Source organism: Triturus cristatus, chromosome 7 (genome assembly GCF_964204655.1).
Source record: "Triturus cristatus chromosome 7, aTriCri1.1, whole genome shotgun sequence".
Taxonomy (NCBI): Eukaryota; Metazoa; Chordata; class Amphibia; order Caudata; family Salamandridae; genus Triturus; species Triturus cristatus.
In genome coordinates, this window is record NC_140590.1 from 658,074,402 (window position 1) to 658,090,268 (window position 15,867).

Consider the following 15,867-nt stretch of genomic DNA (forward strand, 5'->3'; position numbering starts at 1 on the left):
AAGACCAATAAAAGAGGAATTGGGCCTTAAACCCCTAACATTCTGGCGGAGGATTTGGACTACCCCCGAACTCCAGGTTTATAGGGAAGAACTCTTGGAATTTATAGGCCTTCCAAAAGCGGGAAATCACCCATGGCTAAGGTATGTGAAAGAGGAATTGGGGAGAATTGGCCTCCCGCTGTTGTGGTCAGAGCCAGCGAAAGCATGTTCTAATATTTCACGTAAGCATTTGGTTAACCTGTATTATGAATTTAGACTAACTGCTTCTATTCAGAATTGTCATGCTGGTAGTTTGTCACGCTCTTTTACAATGATCAAAGATTCTTACTGCTTTGAGTATGACTTAAATGATATTTGCCCACTTGTAGCAAGAAAACTGTATCTACAGTGGAGATACGGCACTTTACCTATTAGAGCTTTTACTTGTAAATGGTCCTCGTCTTTACCAAAAAATTGTCCAGCGTGTGATTTTGATCTTGAAAATGAATTGCATATACTGTTTTTTGTCCTGCCTACTTAAATTCTAGAAGGTATTGGATTGTTCCCCTCTGCAAAACCTGGGGTTTACGCAATGTATGCAATCTTTCCGAATTCTTAAAACTGATTTAAATCCTGTAATAGTTTTTGCTATGTCATCCTTTTTGAGAGATATGTGGAGGAAAAGAAGGACATTTGATAAAATGCTCTGAACTATATTTCGCTATTAGTTTTGTAATCGCCAAGAGTAGGCTACAGAAAGTTCAGTTTATATCGAAGTGCAAACCACGGATTTTTATTTATGGTTGTCTCATGGGTACTGACATTTTTTCCTCTGATAATAACTGATTTTATTATATTCGTATCAAACGCGAATATTTGTAAAAAAATGTAAATTTGTATGATTCTTTTATGACAATGTCGAAATAAAGAATTTGAAATGGAATATGAGGAACAGTCATGGGCACCTGCTTCGCCGCCAGCTGTGCAAATTTTTTCGTAGGCTGGTGGGAGAAGCGGGTGGCATGGGCACAAGACAACTGGGTAGATATTTACTACATCAGTAGGAGAAGATATATAGAGGATTTATTCATCATCTGGAAAGGCACGGAGGAATCAGCGAAACAGTACATTTCATTTCTAAACTAATATATTAATTTGAGATTTACCAGCGAGATTAGTCCTGAAAAGATGAACTATCCTAAAGTATTTGTCAGTGATAAGATTTGCACGTCACTCTATAGGAAACCGACTGCGGATAACTCAATATTACATGCTAGAAGTAGTCATCCCGCAAGATGGATCAATAGCATCCCCTATGGAGAGCTTCTGCGCATTAAGTGCAACTGCTCGAGAGAAACTGACTTTCAAAATGATAGTGATAAAAGATTTGTGAGACGAGGTTATTGTAAGACAGTACTTGTGAAAGCAATGCAAAAAGTAACAGAGAAAAAAAAGAGATGATTCATTGAAGAATGAGATTAAAAATAGGAAAAAACACAAAATAATTTCAGGATGATTACAAATTTCTGAAATGTTGCCAGAAATGTAAAGAGAATTATGCAGAGAAATTGAAAGATCCTGAAATCAGATACTATAATTAGGAAACACTTACCCACACAAGCTTTGATAACATTTAGAAAATCTCGGTCTATAAGTGCCAAGATAGTAGAAAGCGGTACAAAAGGGGGTGGTGATGGACGGAGCATCAGAACCAATCAAACATTCACACCCAGTCAAAAGATCTGGGCTTGATCCATCACCGTTCTTTAGCCCACTCTGCCACCCCAGTTCAGACATGGCCATATGCAAATCAGTCTGACCCTGTGCCTCATGGGAACAGTCCAGCCCGAACTGCCAAGCCATGCCTTCCCTGGACCGGAAACAAGCTTCCTAGGACCGGTTTCTGGCATTTCAGCCGTCTTCAGCCAGGCTTGCTTGAATCCAGTGGCAAAGTGAGCAAGGGACTCACGTCTGAGCATACCCTGCCAACTTATGGCGAACAAAGCGGTACAAAAGGGGGTGGTGATGGACGGAGCATCAGAACCAATCAAACACTCACACGGAAGACATGGCTTGGCAGTTCGGGCTGGACTGTTCCCATGAGGCACAGGGTCAAGACTGATTTACATATGGCCATGTCTAAACTGGGGTGGCGTAGTGGGCAAAAGAAGGATGGATTTAACCCAGATCTCTTGACTGGGGGAGAATGTCTGCATTGTCAGCATTCCGTCCATCATTTGTTTGTTGTAACGCTTTTTGCCCTAAGTGGGATGGGTATTCCCAGACGTGGGACCCGTGCTCACTACGCCACTGGAGTCAAGCTATCCTGGCTGATGACGGCTGATAGCCAGAAACCGGTCCTAGGATGCTTGATTCCGGTCCAGGGAAGACATGGCTTGGCAGTTCGGGCTGGACTGTTCCCATGAGGCACAGGGTCAAGACTGATTTGCATATGGCCATGTCTAAACTAGGGTGGAGTAGTGGGCAAAAGAACGATGGATTTAACCCAGATCTCTTGACTGGGGGAGAATGTCTGCATTGTCAGCATTCCGTCCATCATTTGTTTGTTGTAACGCTTTTCGCCCTAAGTGGGATGGGTATTCCCAGACGTGGGACCCGTGCTCACTACGCCACTGGAGTCAAGCTATCCTGGCTGATGACGGCTGATAGCCAGAAACCGGTCCTAGGATGCTTGATTCCAGTCCAGAGAAGACATGGCTTGGCAGTTCGGGCTGGACTGTTCCCATGAGGCACAGGGTCAAGACTGATTTGCATATGGCCATGTCTAAACTGGGGTGGCGTAGTGGGCAAAAGAACGATGGATTTAACCCAGATCTCTTGACTGGGGGAGAATGTCTGCATTGTCAGCATTCCGTCCATCATTTGTTTGTTGTAAAGATAGTAGAAAGTCATCTACCAAAGGAACAACAGAAAGGGGTATCTGAATATCTGAAATACTTCTATCAGTGCGGCAAATGTAAAGCCTGTGTACATAGTATTAAGATTTTTACCTATGGAATACCGGGCCTGAAAGAACCAAAAACTGATAAATACATTTATGAACTGCCACACCACTTACATTATCCACTGCTTGATATGTCCATGTGGGTTAAAATACTTAGGGAACCCAATTCATCCAACTAAACAGCAGAACTTAGAACACATGAGGGCGATCAGCAATAAGGATGTTACTTATCCAGTAGCAAGGCATTTCAAGTCATACCACCAAAGCAACAGAAATGTATTGAACTTATTTTGCTTAGATCATGTACCCCAAGAGGTGAGCGGTGGAAACAGAGAGTTAAAGCTAAGAAGGTTGAAATCTCGCTATGTAATAGATTTACAAACAAAAACTCAGATGGGTCTGAACAGTAGTGAAGAACTGGGGGTTCACCTATCGGAAGAAATAACATTGAAATATATGTAATTTACATAAAGTTTACCAAAACAATTAGTAGAAAATGCCCATACAGGGCGAGATACTGAGCACAGTGATAAGCCTGACTAAGGATATGTTAGCCCATATTGGACGTGAAAGTAAAATAGCAGGTGAACCTTCAATGTTCTCGTTATGGGTGAGCTTAAATGATAGGCCAGACAAAGGTAATGTAGCCCATTCAGGATGGTATGGTACAAATTATGCGTAGCCTCCTAATGTTCCGATTATGGAACAATAGATATGAAGGGGACATATGAAATTATAAGAAAATTAACTCTATATAATAATTATGGTCAAATAACACTGAGCTCCAACTTAAGGGTTTCGACATAAATGTAATATGAATTTGAAAATGCATTGAAACCTGTGTACATATGTACGTTGTATGATGGCGTTGACATTGGAACGAAACTTCTTTGTTTGTTTTCCCTGTTCCCAGTATGACTAAATCAATTGGTATACAAAAAACTGGAAAAAGGGCAGCCGCCATCATCGAAAAAAAGGCACTTTGACGAAACGCGTCTGTGTAGCAGTTAAGTGCACGAATAATCCATTAAAAGGATTTCTTTTACAGAGAGTACTGGTCAAAGTTTGTTTGTGAGCTGGATATTAATGCGAGTGAACCCTCGCACGACCCAGCATCCGCCCACGAGTGCGGGAGCCTTGGTGAGAGTAGAATATATATATATACATATACACATACATACATACATATATACACACATGTATATTCCATCCAAAAGATCGGTAAACCTAATAGTAAACTGGACCCTCTCTTTTCCCAGTCAAGATTGTATCCAACCCCACCACATTACCTCCTGTCCCCTGTGGGGTGAGAAGGGTTTGAAGATATTAGCTGTCCACGGCACAGAGTGAATGAAGTCAAGGTTCAGGATAGTGGAAGAATACAGAGATGGCAAGAAAAATGGATTTCAGTTCTTTTGGACTTTAATCGTTTTTCTCATATCATCGACTCTGTGCTTTCATCATGGGGACTATAAGGGAGAGGCGACTGGATTGTTTTGATCAGTAGAGCTAAATCACGAGTTAGGTAGCTCCTTTCGGCTGAGGTTTTGGCCTTTGCCGGTTCTGTCCCCCTCCATTCCATCTGACCCCTCTTGTGATGGTTATTAACAGGAATTATCCAGCATACAGTCACATATATAGGTCCATTTCCCACTTCCAGGTTCACATACGTTGGTTGAGGGCCTGCCCTTGGACAGCTTTGGCTGCTGTCTTATGCCAGCATGACTTGATGGTGGGCTCTATATGTTCCTATTTGTCATTTGCGGCCAGTGCAGAAATATGGTAACTTGTCGCCTCGGACCGTTCTAACACTTGTGGTACCACAGAACTTGCATGGTTTGGAAAATGTATATCTACTGTAAATACTAAATTGAACTCAGCATTGCCTCACTCTGTTTTAAAATCACATAAAAGATGACCGCTAATAGCCAAATGAAGCATTAGCATTATTGCGTTTTTAAATAAAAAAATCTTTTACTTAAACTTCTTTTTATTGTTTTAGAAATGGTTATTTTGTATTGCAAGTATTTACTGTAATGATTTTAATTAATCAAATCAATAAAAATGTATTTATTCACTTGTGGCAGGGTTAGTGCCATTTCAGCTGGGAGCCGCTTCACTGCATATAGTCTGCCAGTGAACTTATGAATAGGGAGGTATGGCCTTGATGATTTTGGCGACAGCTCTTTAATTACCAGTCACTTGATGTAACTTGGTTCATGGAGCTAATTGTAACGCTTTAACCCAAATCATACTTGTGGACGATGTAGACTGTACTAGGGTGATGGCCTACCTTTCTTGTAGCTACTCCACTGTAGTTGCTTTCAGCCCCTCTGCCAACTGGTCAGAGCCATGTGTCCCATGCTTGGGAGACCCGCCTCTCTTCAGGCATGCTTGGCTAACCTCCCACCTTTGGGCTGCTTGCTGACTGCTGGATCAAGTGAGTAAGATCCATAAGGCCAGGGCTCTGAAATCCCAATCTCTGGCCCCGGTGCTGCCACCTTTCTTCCACCATATATGTTGCCCAAAACCGCACTGGCGAGCAGGAATCTCTACCTTACTGTCAAAATATCAACCAGTAGCACCAGAGATACTGTGCTCCTGTGTTTGCCTTTCATCTCTCGCTTTGTTTCATTTATGTGGGACTATTTTCTCCTCAGAAAATATGGATTCCATGGAGGCCTCTGCATAGCTACAGCGAGCTATATCCAAGTGGCCACCTTGCCCGGCCACGTCCACCCGAAAGCTACCTTTTCAACCTCTCACATTACAGTTTATTCATTCTATTTAGCCTACCCGAGACTAAAATTACATGCCCTGGCCTGTAGCTTTATTGGCATCCCATATCAAAGGTTTACAGACGTATTTATCATTTCAGCCACTACCACTGGATGTGGTTGGTGAAAAATCTTTACTTTAGTATGGTAACTGAAAGTGATATTACCAAAAGCAACCCTTTCACTCAAAAGACTCATTTGTTCATTTACAATATAGTCAGTGTCGAAGTATGTACAAAATATTCTATTCCAAGTGTGAACACCTTCCAGCAGCTACCATAACCATTTGGTTTAGTTTGCCCTTAATCTCAGGGGAAACCCTTCTAATGTGTGGTATAAGACTCTCACAACATTCCCAACCCACACACTCTTTACTTAATTAAAATCACCAGGCAAGAGGGCATCTCCTGCTTTCAAACTTGAATTCTGGGAAAGAGATGTTTAAAGAAGCCATCTGACGACATAACTGCTTATCGAAGATTGACCATGTTGTTGACACGCACAGAGCTTTTACGGACTTCTGCTATGGAGGAAGTCAGGACTGTCTCCAGAGGTATTGAGGTTTCAATTGTAGGTCCTGATATGATTAAACCCAGTTGAGTGGACATGTTGGGGTGTGGTCACAGTATTGTCATAATTGCTGTATTACTGCTGCAGAATGTCAATAAAAACCAAATTAAACCTAAAGAAGCCATCTGGTATGTGGGGAGTACATCAATATGACAGGGAGTTGGGCCCTATTGCCATTCCATTATCACACTATATCCACTTTTCTTGCTAGGTGATTGCTTTTCCTAAATTAAAAATAATTTGCTTTTAAAATAGCTACCCACATTACTTTCCTTTATACAATAAAAAGAGTGCAGAAGGTGCAGTAGGTGGCAAGTCTCCTCCTCTTTAAGTCTTGCTGTCTGCACATTTGCTGATGTCCTGAAATGTAACTATGTGGTTCTTTTATTTTGACAAATGAGTCCTTTTTTTGTTCAAAGCTTGGAATGTAGACATTGCCTTGGTAACTAATGCGTGCACTCTGAAAGCGTTTTCAAACTCCCATTCTAATCTTTCCTTTCTAATGGCAGCAACAACCTCGCCTCAGTTCTAGCACGCCTTACCTCTTTTATCCTCTACAAACATTTTCACTTATCACAATTGGTCACCCAATGGTGTCTGCAACCAGCATCATCAGGGGTGATTTGTTAATGTCCGATTTTTGTCAGCTTCTAGCCACAAGTCCCCCAGGTAGCTTTACAACCCATCCAGGGCCACCTATTCTAGTCAGCTTCATTGGCCCTTTCTCTGTAAAACAAATGGCAATTAAAGCGAGACTGGTGGTATGGACAGACAATGATCCGCGATTACTCAGAACATTAATTTGATGCCTTGTGAACACATCTCAGACTCCTATCCCAAAGCCCCGTGACCATTCCTAGTTTACAATGCTTTGAAAAAACCTTGCATTTAAAGTTTCTTACTGCACCAAATCCAGAATCTTTAAAGCTTGAACTCCTGGCCGTTAGCCCTCTTTACCTGGTCAGGCTACTAGTGCACATGCCCTAACCAACGAAAAGACTGTATCTATTTCATAGTTTGCATTTCAAGCTCTGGTATAGGCCTACTCAACCTTATTCAGCAGCAGGTCAACCACAAGTCTCCTCCAGGACAACTTTTTTTTGGTTGAACTCTTTAATAATGTAACAGATGGTGGATTATGTGGCAAGAAAGGTAAAGCATGCAACTCACAATGAAGTACGCTGGGTATTGTCAAAGAAATCGGGCTAACAACTAGTTTATAGCCAAAAACTGTTTTGTATGTTGATGAACGTGTGTGTGATGGACCTGCTCAAAAGGGAGAAATCCATCTTTTGGACGAGAACCCTCACTCACCCGAGGGTGACATGCTTCATCATTGGGTCTCCTCCTCACACCCGGACTGTGAAGTCCATGGTGTGGGCTACAACTCCCCTTGTCGGGAAGAGCAGAGGTGTTTTGATGAGCGATGGAATGAGGTCAGTGAGGGACAGAGTGCAAGTGAATATATATACAGTGTGGTGATAGTTAAAACTACCTCTGGAGGGCCAAAATAAATGTATTCCTTAGGTCCACTGGGATAGATCTAAAAAGAGGACCAGGGTTGTAAACCATATATACCCCTCTCAATGCTCAACATGTTTCTGCATGTGAGTGGTCCTCAGAAGGGGTTCCAGGGCATTCATCAGGACCCAAAATAGTAGTCATTCTGTTTGCAATGTTATAAATCAAAAATAGACTGGCCAGCCAGAGATCAAGGTGGCCACAATGATGATTGCTTGTGTGTGCTGAGGGTCCACCGTTGTTCTATTTACAGAGAACGAGATATCCACCCTCAAGCCACTGGGTACATCCAGAAGCACCCAACCGAAGGTGTGGTGCTGCTCGTGGACAGAAACATGTTGACAATTGAGAGGGGTATACATGGTTTTAGATCTATCCCAGTGGACCTAAAGAATTTGGGGGCATATTTACAACGAGGCGATAACAAATTATCGCCACTTTAGCGGCAGTTTTCAGCCGAAAAGCGGCGATAATTTTATCGCTATATTAGCAAGGTCCCGCTAACGCGTGAAACCTTGCTTTAGCGTGGGGATTTCTAACGTCCAGCTTTGCATCTCTAATGAGATGCAAAGTGGGCGTTCCTGACCTGACATGATAGGAGAAATGTCGCTTAGCGACATTTCTCCTATCATCAAGCCCCACGCTATGAAGCATAGCGTCAGGAAAAGTAGCGATAACACCTGTTATCGCTACTTTCCTAACACCTGCTTCAGGACTGACTTAGCCATGATATCCTATGGAAGGTGGATATCATGGCTAAGTTTGTGAGTCCCTATCAACTAGCTAACGTGAGATTATCGCTGGGTTTCCAGCGATAATCTCACGTTAGCCAGATAGCGCTAGGATTTTTATCGCCGATGAGATAAGCGTTGCTAATAGCACGCTATCTCAGCGATAAAAATCAGCACTAGCCGGCGATAATTATCCGAGCGCTAAGTGCGCTCAGCGATAATTATCGCCGGTTGTTGTTGATATGCCCCAAAGTTATTTTGGCCCTGTAGAGGTAGTTTTAACTATCACCACAGTGTATATTCACTTGCACTCTGTCCCTCATTCCATCGCTCATCAAAATCCTCTGCTCCTCCCGACTAGGGGAGTTGTAGCCCACACCATGGACTTCACAGCCCCGTGTGTGAGGAGGAGACCCAATGATGAAGCATGTCACCCTCGGGTGAGTGAGGGTTCCCGTCGTAAAGAAGGATTTCTCCCTTTTGAGCAGGTCCATCACACAAACGTTCATCAACATACAAAACAGTTTTTGGCTATAAACTAGCTGTTAGCCCGATTTTTGTGCCAATACCCAGCGTACTTCAGTGTGAGTTGCATGATGGAGTGGGAGCAGAACGCACCTGGTTGGGCCAATAACTAGATCCCCAGTGTGAATATTATTTTGCAAGAAAGGTAAATCCATAATTATGCTGAAAATGCAGTGGCTACAGAGTCGCAGAATTCCAGTAGCCATGTGTATGTTTTTTCCCTCTGCATGGTGACAAAAAAACACAAATTGACAGCCAAGTACCCCGGGTAACTTGGACTTTGTGCGCACAAAGTCCAAAGTACCGGGGTACTTGCTGTTAATTGTTGTTCGGATTACATGTGCGAGGCAGCATGCGATCCAGTGCAGCAGGCACATGAGAAGTTTGTTACAGTTTAGTTATTTTGCATACAGGAGTGCACACCACACATACATCACTGGTAAAAAAAACTGCCACTTCACTGTATGGTTTGTCAAGGAATAGCAGATGCATCGTGCAAGTCTCCAGAGGCCTGGGGGATATTCTTTTTCTATACAGAGAGTGCAGTTCTTTTGCAATGTCTCGAGGGTTTTCATTTGTGAGTTCTAACTTCATGCAGAATAAGAAAGATGCGATGCCCTTTTTCGCTTTGTGTGTTGGCTCAGTCTGACGACAGACGGGAATAAGACACAGACTCTTTCCTTCTTGCCTGTGCACAGAATACTCTGCCTCAATCTCTTGTTCTGTGTCTTCACAGCATCTCAAAAGCACAGCTTCCCACTGCTCACACTTGCCATTTAAACCTTTCACATTCTTCTCCCTTTCCTCCGAGTGCTTCCTTGTCTTGCTTTCCTCCACCCACATTCTTTTCACTCCCTGAGTCAGTAGGGCCAGTATATTTTTAGTGCATCGAAGCAAGCACTTCAGTCGGCCTGTTTTTGATATGGAGGCCGCAGAGTTATCTGTTCGCTCTCCACTGATGTTGGGTCTGTGTGGCTTAAAGTAGACCTGTGCATACTTTTGTTTATTATGCGGCCAGGCATGGATTAATGGGTTTATACAATTTCCTGCATGTTTTCCTTACACTTACACTGAACACATACCTTCCTGCGCGGGGCAGAGGTTCAAGCAGAAATGACTTAGAGTCTATTTTTCCTACCAAGCCCATGTGGTGTCCCTTCGAGTCGGACAGGGCCCCTTCTGTAGTGTATTGCATCAGAAGCGCATTCCCCATCAAAGGAGACCACCAGGGTGCTTTCCTCAGATGCCAGCTCATCAGACAAGCCCAACTCCATGTATGCATAGATTCGATTTCGGTTGGTGAGCACGATTTTGACTTTCACAATTATTCCCCGATTAATTCCAATGAAACAAGAGACGAACACAGAGGATATGTTTTATTTACTGCATGGCTGAAAAGAAGGCAGTTTTGGAGAATTTTCGGGAACTAATTTTGTAATTAAATGCAGTCTGTGTGATTCACATGTGGGCAGTGCAATCCTCACATGGGTCCATCTGTAACCCTAGAAATGTCTTTCAATATACTGTCTGATAGCCACCATATGTAATGCGAGTGTGTCAAATCGGCAGTCTGTTTTTTATTTCCAGCTCTGAACCTGCCTCTCTGTTCCATGTCCAAGCTCCTGCGGGAGTCTGGTGTTTCTATGTTCATACTTCCTGGGGCTTCACTTCAGTGGTACTGCCCTAGCTTTACCTCTTGCTTTCCATTGGATGGGGACAGGTTGGGAGCGGCAGTGCAGATAATGCACTCAAATAAATGCTAAGTTGATGTGCCAGAAGAGGCCAACATGGCCTCAAGTTATTTCCTTATTCCGAGACAGCTGATCCCCAGCCTTCTGCCCGGCCCCGGCCCGACCCTGTCCAGCAGACAGGAGTTGGAACTCCACTCACTGGTTCGCCACTGAGGTCACCGACTTTGCACACCGCCTTTTCTGCACATTTCTGAGTGGGCCTCTCTATTTCTTTACAAGGCTGTCTGCCCTCTTCTGAACGGTCTTTCGGTCTTGTAATGTCTGAAATGTCCACTCTCCATCATTCCCTGTGACACACATTTAGGAGGTGATCCCTGGTGGTGAATGCAGCGTCATTTCCTCTCTCCCCAACTGCCCTCAAGAGTTGGACATCCCCACCCCGGGGCCTTACTCTCCCCTGCTGGGTCCATGCCAGTGAATGTTGTGTCGCACTCACACTGGTATGTGGTGCAGCTCCTGACAACGACGCCTCACCTCGACCATGCGGCCTCTGCGCGAGGCTTCGAGCCAGGCAGCTTCACAGCATGACAGGAGCGGGCTTCATTCCAGAGTCAGGCAGGGCATGTCAGGACAATGTTCCAAGCTGCACGTATGACAGCATCAGCTTGCTTCAGCCTTCCGGTGCCCACCATACAGCATCGGGCTGCACAGCTGCCGTGACTTCCTTGCTCACGCTGTTGCCTTGGGACCATCAACAAAAATTAAATAACAATGCTAATCTTAATAATGACCTCACTAACTGACGCAGTGCTCTCAAGCTATCCTAGGTCATAAGTGTGCGAGTTAGCTGGTCCTGTTTTCACTTTGAATGGTTGTATATACTGTCTGTATTGGTAATGCAAAATCAAAACTGGAAGTGCCACAGTAACTTGTTTTGTACACCACTTGTTACCCCGATGTGCTGATTCTCAGCACTGTAAACCATAGTTTTTATTACTCAAAAAAAGGGTACTCTAAATATCGACCTCTGGAGGAAGAAACGCAGAGTGAACCCCACTTACGGTCAAAAACTGCAACCAGCAGGCTTTATATGCTGATTTTAACAGCTGGTGCTTAACTCACTAAGCCATTCCATCCATTCCTTAAAGACACTCACTCCACATATATGTATTTATTTATTTGAAACGTTTTATAAAGAGCGAACATGACCCAAACGGGTATCAGAGCGCTGTACAACAGACGTATGTTGGCATGAGGTAACAGCATGAGTACAGTACAATATAGAACATAAGAAGTACCTGAAACATAAAAATGTCATGTGGAGTACTGAGAAGACGACATAAAAAAGAGGTGTCCACAGGTATTGGCCCAACTAGTTAAGCACTGTAAAGTTCCAGCAGAGCTGCATATCAAAAGGACAACCAAGCATTTTGAACACAGATAAAAAGACTGTCAAACAGGAGGTGGAAGTAAATAGGGAATGGCATTGGGGCTATTGCTGATGAAGGTCATTCAGGAGTAGCCATTTGACATTTTTTTAAATGAAACAGTGGATGGGTTGGATCTGATCTCAGGAGGAAGGGCATTCCAAATTCTGTAGGATGGTATTCATTAAGAAGGGTTAGCAAAGTCACCTTATACCACCCAAAGGTCTGTGGCTGGGGCATTTTCGGACTAATGTGGTGAACTAGCGTCAGAGGCTGTGCATGTATGAGCAAATTTGCCTCTTTAAGCACCGAGGGGAAACTTTATTTTGGGGCATAAAATATCACCTGGGACAACAAACTGAACACTCATTCCTCAACATAAGTGGTTCCTTGTAAATTCAGTGAAGTGGGTTATAAGAGAGTCAATTGCTGTTGCAGCGGGACCTTCTTGTTTTTAGGTCTCGTCTGACCCAGCGCATGCGCTGGTCTGGCGAGACTTATTGAGAGGGCTCCAAAAAGTGCTACCAGGCCCGCCTAGAGCTACAGTGCATGTGCGAGGGCGCGCGCCGCGCTGTACCGTGATTACTTTCACTTTCGCGGCCGCATGGCCGCTTTGAAGTTTGATCGCGATAACTTTCGCGGCCGCTCGGCATAGCCAATAGGTCTCGCTTTTGGGACCTTCTAAGTATTTAGTTATGCAACTGTTGCATGGCTAAACACTTATAAGGTCCCAAAGGCGAGACCTATTGGCTATGCCAATGCTTGTTTATGCTTATATTATGCTGGGCTATATACATATTGTGTGCACTGTAAAGTTTGCCTTGATCTCTGTCGAAGATGGAATGTGCTTTTCATTTCGAACATGTTCCGTGTGTATTACAACATTGATGTATATGAAAAGAAATATCTGGTTTGCCATCAGGCACACTTCTGCCACTCAAAAGTGAATGAAGTAATGTCCTTCCTGTTGCATCGCTTCATCCCTAGTCGTGCTCACGTGATGCTACACAAGGAAAGAGACAGCCCTGCTCAATGAGCTCGGGCGGGGGAGAGGGAAACAGAGAGCAGCCTGTCAAAGGAACCAAAATAGGACAGAACAAAGAAAGAATGTGCAAACGCCTAAATAAACAAATAAGTTTCCAGTGTATGTAAAAAGCAAAAGTAGAAAAAAATAGATCCAAGTAATATTGATGCTTAAAAACACACTAAGGGCATGAACCAGGTTGTCAATGACTGACCAAGTATAATTTTGTGAAGACGTTTGTTTTATAATGTTTGATTAAATACAACACGCGATAAAAATCCACTAGAAACCCAGGACATTATACTTTTTGTCAAACAACTGTCCAAAAATTATGCTGGGAGGAGAATGAAATAAATGTTACAACTTTCTGAAGTGCAAAATGTGTGTTGTCACAGATGAAGTTATACTTTTGCCTATTATTTTAGGACATGGAAAAGAGAAGAACTTTCTAGACTTCTTTTAAGCTACAAAATATCTATTTTCCCCCGATTATTGTTTGACGATGGCCACTGTACACCATGCATGTTATTATAAGATTCTGGCATTCCCTGTCACATTTTACAACAGCAAGATAATGCATTACTAACATGTCGTCAAAACACTGAAGTTAATAATAACATCCAACCTATGAAGTGCACTTTACAAACAGAATTAAATCCAAGCACCGATAACCCAGAACCATGGTACACGCTTCATCCACTTTGGAGGGATGACCGGCTGCGTGGATGACTAGGATTCGAAGCCGTGACCTACAGGTAAACACACAGATATCTGCATTATTAAGCCACCGTAAAGGAAAGCGGCAGACCCTTAACGCAGAGTAACCCCAAAATGTCCACAGAAGTGACTTACGTGCAGTCCTGGTTATAGGAAAAACATTTGAGCCCCTCCGCGGCCCCGGTGACCTCAGAACTCTCCTCTCCTCGACCCGGATCCATCGCCAGTCCCGGGGGGCAGGGCCGGCACGGCTGGATTCAACCGCGGCCTCCGTGCTTTCTGACGCAAGGAACCAACCTACTGCTATGTGTCAGTTTGTTTTGGTTTTTAGAAAACGACCAAAATCAAAATTGTTTATCCTGTCCAAGGATTCCAGTCAAATATAAGGTTTTCTCACAGAAAAAAAAAAATCACAACGGTAGGTGTTGATACCAAATATTTTCCTACAATAAACACATTTTCTTAATTTTCAATAAAACCAGAATCCTTATCGCAAAAAAAAATCACTTAAAATTGCGGTGTCATAAAAAATTCCGAGCAATTCGCTGCATAACAAGTATTCAAACAGGTGATTTGTGTTTAAAATGTTCTAGTGTTTCCAGGACAAAAAGTAGCAAAACTCCTGCAATAGTCTTCAAAATTCAAGAATTTATGGGTTATGTGGTCAGGCTACTTTCACGGGTTAAAACATAAACTATAATGCATACACAAATACAGCCAGACTTAGTAGACCTCAAATTCTTTGCAGTTGTTTAAGGCAGTCTGTTGAGGATTGTTTAAAAAAATCTGTCCTTTATTTCTTCTGTAAAAGGCGATGTATTTAATGTTGAGGACCCCTCGTTACAGTATCGGCTCCGAAAATGCTTCCTCCACGGAAATTGGAAAACATACGCCTGTTCTACTTTTCGCTATCAGGGTTACTTGTTGACCCGAATCCACATATCACTCCGTCGCTTTACCAAGATCTTCTATGCCCCGAGTATCCCTCCGCCGTGTAATCTCCCTGAGTCCGCCAGCACTAGATCCTGCCACGGTAGCGGCTAGATCCCATCACCAGGAAACAACACAGTGTCGTCTTGGATCACCTGACTGCAACGTCACTGCTATTGGTTTGCGCATTCGTGGTGTGCCGTCTCAACTCCGCCCCTTCTGTGGCAGATTTACTTTTCCACTGCTCTCAGGAGCTCGAACACGCATGCGCTTGATTGATGTTTCGAATGCGCCCTAGTTTTCTAGTGTTTGCAGCTCAGAGATAGGGAGGGCGAGTGCAACAGTGTAACTGAATGTTTACAAACTTCGGTCTGACCGTATGCCATGCTACCTTCTTAAAAGATCTCAAAGCTCTTCTCTTCGAAATACAATTGGGTTAAATCCAGTGCTTGATTGATAAAAAAAAAATATTTTCCAGGGCCCTCGTAAGGAGCCCTCTGTAATTTGCACTACCCCTTGCCCCTGCTACCTCTCCCAATTACAGTACCAACACCAGCGGTCGCAGGGCATTAGAGAAAGTTTGGGAACTGTGATGCTGTGAGCGAGGAAGGGGGCCGGGTGAGTAAGCATAGGGACGAGTCAAAGGCGTGACTAAAAAAATATTCTGTAACTTTTTTCGGTCTTTCACCTTCAGGTAACTACATATATAATAACGCACAGTTTAAATGAACATTACATTCAAGTTAAGTTAATCAGTGAGAAAGGCACTATTGTACATTATGAAACCTCTATTAGTTAATGCAGGCGCGCAACACCCATTGAACTCAAATGGCTTCAGCCCCCCTCCTCCCCCCGTCGTGTGTGGCAGCCCAGGATGAGACAGCTTCCCGGGCACACACACAGCCGCACCAGAGCACTTTGTTATGCCTAGCAATGCTTGTTAGGTATGGTGAATGTTCTATATGAAGTCACTATGTTCTGATGTCACAGGGTTCTGGGATGGTCAGTTG

At 43.5% G+C, this 15,867-nt stretch overlaps 1 protein-coding gene across 1 annotated transcript in view; it reads right to left on the reverse strand.

The window, feature by feature from the left end:
• WIPI1 (WD repeat domain, phosphoinositide interacting 1) overlaps positions 1 to 14,992 on the reverse strand; it is a 219,374-nt gene extending 204,382 nt beyond the window's left edge. Inside the window, exon 1 of the mRNA XM_085617301.1 lies at positions 14,063 to 14,992. Within this exon, the coding sequence (XP_085473427.1) occupies positions 14,063 to 14,148 (86 nt within the window). The 5' untranslated portion in view covers positions 14,149 to 14,992. The remainder of the gene's footprint in view (positions 1 to 14,062) is intronic.
• Between the last annotated feature and the right edge of the window lie 875 nt (positions 14,993 to 15,867).